Source organism: Dreissena polymorpha, chromosome 2 (genome assembly GCF_020536995.1).
Source record: "Dreissena polymorpha isolate Duluth1 chromosome 2, UMN_Dpol_1.0, whole genome shotgun sequence".
NCBI classification, from domain to species: Eukaryota; Metazoa; Mollusca; class Bivalvia; order Myida; family Dreissenidae; genus Dreissena; species Dreissena polymorpha.
Window position 1 is genome coordinate 80,252,718 of NC_068356.1, and position 5,486 is coordinate 80,258,203.

Here is a 5,486-nt window from a genome sequence, read left to right on the forward strand (position 1 = left end):
CGAAGATATTTCGTACATATTTTTCTACAATAACCGAAGCATTCGTGTTTTTAGTCATTGTGTACGCACCGGTCTTACTAACCTGTGTACTAACGCGAAAGGAACTGTGGGTAGCACTTCTGTACGAGTGAAAAGTTGAAAGCGAAAGTAGGTCAGGTAATCGTGCTTCTGATAATCGCTATCAGTGTTAATAAAGATTCAAAATCATATTTAAACATTATTAAAAAACATTTCTTTAAACAACATTCCGTTTTAAACACACAATAAAAAATATTTTTCTTTCATTATTAACATTTTCATTCCTACGCAGAACTACTTATTCGGAAGCATAATTCCCCAAACCAGGGGAATGTGATGCGTGTTAGTATAGAGGTGACAATAACGTAGTGACGTCACCATCTATGTATAGAATGCTTTTTAGTTGTGTTCGTGTGTCGTTGCAGGAAAATAAACCGTTAAATTAAATTTATCTTCACATCGTACAATACATGCTGGCGATTTCGACTGTACAGACATCTTATCTGGCTATTTTCGCATTTTTCGAAGCATGTTCTTCTTAACTTTTATTTTAATTTATATTGAAATATATGTATAATAAGTTTTTTTTTTACACATTTTATATAAATTCATAAATTTTTGACAAAATCGTATTATCTCATCTCGCTTTATAAATGTGAAGAAAAGATAAATAAAATCGGGCCAATTATCGAATATCGGATCATAATGGTGTTAATTTAGTATTTAGAAACACGTTTGTTTTTTGCCTTATTGTATATTTGGAATTCCATCGGGACTGTGTATAAAAATTCATAAATCACATTGCTTGTTTCGGATAGTGCTTCCAAACCATTATTGGTGATTGGTTGAACGATAAGCCAATCAAAACTGTGCAGCTGGAATTCCATGCTGCCCCTGCTTATAGCAATGCCGTCGTGTGTTCTTGCTTTTCAGAGCCGTGTTTTCGGAAATTTCGCCTCCCTCTGTTGTTTTCAAGTGTCTGCATAATTGACATGTTTACATTGACTGAGTTAATACGAACTACTTTCAAAACAAATAAAATCATCCATGCATTTCTAAAATGCATATTATATGCATTTATATCCATTGAAGTTATTTGAAATAAATGTAAATACATGTGTAAAGTAACATGTAAAAAAGTGTTAAAGTATTTAAATTTTAGTATGGGCCCCTGAGATTCACAATACTTGTACATAAGAAAAGAATAGACAGTCTGCCTATTTGAATAATTTTAAGAATTCACATATTCCCATTATCAGTATTCATATTTTAAATGCTGGTTATTACAATTAAATTCAACAAAACCCTTTACATATAAATTATTGCTATAATTGCACGAGCACTGCATTGCCATTGTTAAGTTGTTTATATATTTGTATTCTGGTCTAAAACACATATTTTATCAAGGTCGGATCGCAAGACCCATGTTCATGCTAATGGTATGGGATACGTGCGTGCGGGATATTTCAGACGATCTATTAGACCAGGACATGTGTCGGATAACGCTTGTATTAACGGCATTAGCAGACTGCCACTCAACGGGAAATGTTTTCCGGATGCATTCTGCACGGCGGTTACCTCATATTTTGTCACTGCTTAGGGTTAATTGTCTGTATTTCAATACAACGTAAAAACTGATTCCATTGCGCAAACTTCCCAGACTTTAAATATAACATTACAATCCTAATTTCATCATCCAGGCGCTTTTTTCCGCAGCATTCCCGTCAATTGGCAGGTGGTTATTAGCCTGTTAAAAAACTGATGAATAAAAAAGATTTCATCAAATCCCCAAATGCGCCTAGCTGTTATCCGGCATATATTTCTTACACATTATATGAGTCTTTTGAACGGTGGTTTAAAGATCAATTTACTCATAGTGATAAATCACCGCGAATATTTGGTTTTCGAAAAAATAAAAACATGATTCCCAGAAAAAGTCATGTTTTTATTTGTTTACAACACAATGGCCTTCCATCCTTCTGAATTTCTGCAAATGATGAACCGATTTCAAGAATTTACTCGGTTTTATAGATAAAGCTCCGATATCATTCGCCGATTGGTTTAGACTTGACGTCTGCTGTGAATAAAAAGCGCGCGTTCAGGTCGGGGTAAGAAGGTAAAAGACGTGTTCTGGAGTAAACAGTGGAAACGCTCACAGGTTGGTTAACGTTGCGCATGCTGAAACACAATTTGTACGGATTTTAATTCGTTCAACATTTACTACATGTGCTTATTCAATAGAAATGTTGGAATTTAACACTAAAGTTTAAATATAATTAAGTACCTCTACTACTTTATCGTTTTAAAATTTCGCGTCGATAACAAATAACATTTAAATGATTACTTAAGTATACTTGCATTGCAATTAAAAAAAATAAGTTAAAGAGTTTTAGATAAATACTTGATGTGTACGATGATTTTTCAGGTTCTAGATAAACCTAAAAATTGCTAAGACATTACGAATAGAGATTATTACTTATGAAACATAGAGATAAATTAAGCTTTGTTATTTGAAAATTGTGCTTTATGCATGTGGATTCTACACAGGCTAATCAGGGACGACACTTTACGCCTAAACATGATTTCCGCTAGATGAGACTTCCGTTCAACGAAACATTGCGTTAAAGCGGGTAGTGTTGTCCCTGATAAGCATGTGCGGACTTGCATAGGTTAATCTGGAACGACACTTTACGCATGTGCAACAAGAACAATGTTTTGCAGATTTTTCTGCTGCAGAAAGCATTGCCGTAGCTATGAAGGTCGCCATTTTTTTCGCCTGTCTCATGTGTCTGGTCGCCGTCATCGAGGTCAGGGGCTGGGAATACGCGAAAGACTTTGCCGGAGGGGCCAGGGACATGTGGAGGGCTTATCAGTACGTATGGGCCATAACGTTGAGCTCGAGTGGGGTTTCAATTAAATAAAATATATGATTTATGAATTAGGTTAAAATATTACTCCGTTACGCTGTATTTGTTTTTCCTTAAAGGGCATCTACTTTTCAATGTTTAGAAGGAAACCCATAACGCTCTCAATTCTGAAATTGCGCTGCGATTTAGTTTTTATTGCTCTGTATGTCTTGTGTAGGTATTATCTTGAGCAAAAAAATGTTCAGTCTTATCGTACAAAAATCGATTTCGACAATGTTCTCTTGCTTGCAATACCAGAACGAAACTATCCATAATTATATCTTAGTTTGCTCTCTCTACTAACTTTAGCTTATACGGCGAGAAATTTTATGACAATCCATTTTTTCATTTTAGTGTAAAGGTAACGTTATTTAATTTTCATTTCTGACAGGGACATGCGACAAGCGAACACGATTGGAGCAGACAAGTACTTTCACGCCCGCGGGAACTATGATGCCGCGAGCAGAGGAACAGGCGGCCGACACGCCGCGGCCATCATAAGGTAGGCGCAGCAAGTCTGGATTACACGGAAACCATGTGGTGCCACCTCAGTAGTCTCTTGTTTTCTTATTGGAAATACCTAATTGTAAGGCGTTGAAATAAGCATTATTAGAAGTGTGCTGATAGACTCGATTAAGAATTGTTTATAATGGCTTTTAAAGATACAAAGAAAGCCATTTGGTTTATGTGTCTTAAAATAAATGAGCGATTCCATCGGTCTCTTTTCGTAAAGAATATAAATCAGAAGCCGATTCCGGTACACAGGTGCATCGGTGCCTCTAAGCTTACGTTTAACGAACAGGTCTTTTCTTAAAATGAGCCTCGCTCTGCAAAGACGGGGCTAAATGCATGTGCGTAAATTGTCGTCCAGGATTAGCCTGTGCAGTCTTCACAGGCTTATCAGAGGCGACACTTTCCGCCTAAACTGGGTTTTGGGTCAGAATACAATTTCTTTAAGCGGTAAATACCATAAAAGAAACAGTGTCATCCCTGTTTGGCTTGTGCGGACTGCCCAGGCCAACATAAAAGAACACTTAACGCACATTCATTAAGCCCATTTTCCCAGAGCGAGGCTCAAATAAAAGCATGCTCGTTTCAGCAACGCCCGTGAGCTGTTCCAGGGTGGCAGCAGCGGGCGAGGTGCCGCGGATTCCAGAGCCGACCAGGAGGCCAACAGGTGGGGCCGCAATGGAGGTGACCCGAACCAGTACCGACCAAGGGGGCTGAACCCACGCTACTAGTCCGTGGAGAGACTGGGGAGCAAAGGAGGGTGAAAACAGAATCGGTCAAAGATTTCATAGTGACTTTTCTAATGGAGCTTATTTGCTTGCAAATAGTGGCACTAAGATCTTGCTAGATTGTGACAATGAAAAATTGTTTTACATCCTGTGTGTTCTTGTTAAATGATTGTGCATCAATAATTTGTATACAAGTGTTTGAAACATTCGTAAATTGGGTTCTTAAAATTACTTAATAATTATAAATGTACCACAAGGTTCTGTTTTAAAAGTTGTGACGCTTCAGTTTAACATTTCTATGTAATGATTTATATACATGCAATAATTGTATTACATTTACAAACTACATGCATTGCGTTTTGTTCATAATAACGCTTTGGATCATTCAACATGCTTTTATAACATCAGCATTTGGATTATTGCGTTCTTGGAATAAACAGTGTTCTACAGAGATGTTCTTCACATGATACTCCAGTTTGATTGTAAATGACACAAAGAAGCAAACACTCTTGCCCAGCGTAAAGGGATGTCGAATTATTTACATTGACGGACAAGTAATCTCTAACTTTGAAGGCTCAATGTGAGCTATTGTGACCACCCTACATCCGGCGTCATGTGGTGTGTGGTGCCTACTTTCAGATGTTTACTACTCTAGAGGCCACATTGTTCACCCATTCTTGATAAAAAAAAGGCCAGATTATTTATCTAGACGTTATCTAGGCAGAGTTCGAATATGTGTGGAGTGCGTTAAAATATAGGCCGCACGGTCAAATGCTAATCTTCACAATATCAAGTTTAACTCTGGGTCGCATGCGTTCAAAAACTTTGTCATCTGGTCAAATATTAAAAAGATCTCGTTATCACTCTAGAGGCCACATTTATGAAACTTTGTCATACGTTTATCTTGACAATGTGAAGGTCATTTTTAAATCTGGATCAAGGGGGGTGAAAATCTATATCATCAAGTCATGTCTTCAACAATTGGTGTCAGTGAACTCAGTTGAGCGCTTACTGGCCATCATGGCCCTCTTGCTCGATGAAGTGGTACCATATTCAAAATAAGTCTAAGGATCATAAAGGTCTATGTTTTTACCAAGTTTCATGTTTTTCCTCAATACATATGCCTTCAAGATGGTGCACTTTTTTCTTCAAAGAGTGAAATAATTTTAACCCTGACCAAGTTTCAAGCCATTGACATCATGCCAATGTTCCCAAAACAAAAATCTTAAGGTAGGTCATTACATGTGGCCTCTACATCTTTTTACACACAAAAACCACCAACATTTTCTTTCTAAAGAATATACACAAGAACATAAATCATTCA

At 37.1% G+C, this 5,486-nt stretch overlaps 1 protein-coding gene across 4 annotated transcripts; it reads left to right on the forward strand.

Moving 5' to 3' along the window:
* The first annotated feature begins 2,031 nt into the window (after positions 1–2,031).
* Positions 2,032–4,510, forward strand: LOC127867752 (serum amyloid A protein-like). Of its 4 annotated transcripts, none has more exons than XM_052409120.1 (4): positions 2,032–2,176; positions 2,740–2,890; positions 3,316–3,426; positions 4,024–4,510. In XM_052409120.1, the coding sequence occupies exons 2-4, from the start codon at positions 2,772–2,774 to the stop codon at positions 4,163–4,165; spliced, it is 372 nt and encodes a 123-aa protein (XP_052265080.1). In that variant the 5' UTR covers positions 2,032–2,176; positions 2,740–2,771; the 3' UTR covers positions 4,166–4,510. The 4 variants fall into 4 exon arrangements, with proteins under 4 accessions (XP_052265080.1, XP_052265081.1, XP_052265082.1 ...); XM_052409121.1 differs by having other exon boundaries at positions 2,033–2,176; positions 2,755–2,890; XM_052409122.1 differs by having other exon boundaries at positions 2,116–2,210.
* The last annotated feature ends 976 nt before the right edge of the window (positions 4,511–5,486 follow it).

Excerpts from the sequence above, each read along its gene's own strand:
- LOC127867752 (XM_052409120.1), top strand. The coding sequence starts at position 2,772 with ATGAAGGTCGCCATTTTTTTCGCCTGTCTCATGTGTCTGGTCGCCGTC. Across the intron at positions 2,891-3,315 it reads GACATGTGGAGGGCTTATCA|GGACATGCGACAAGCGAACA; the intron begins GTACGTATGGGC and ends CATTTCTGACAG. Across the intron at positions 3,427-4,023 it reads CACGCCGCGGCCATCATAAG|CAACGCCCGTGAGCTGTTCC; the intron begins GTAGGCGCAGCA and ends TGCTCGTTTCAG.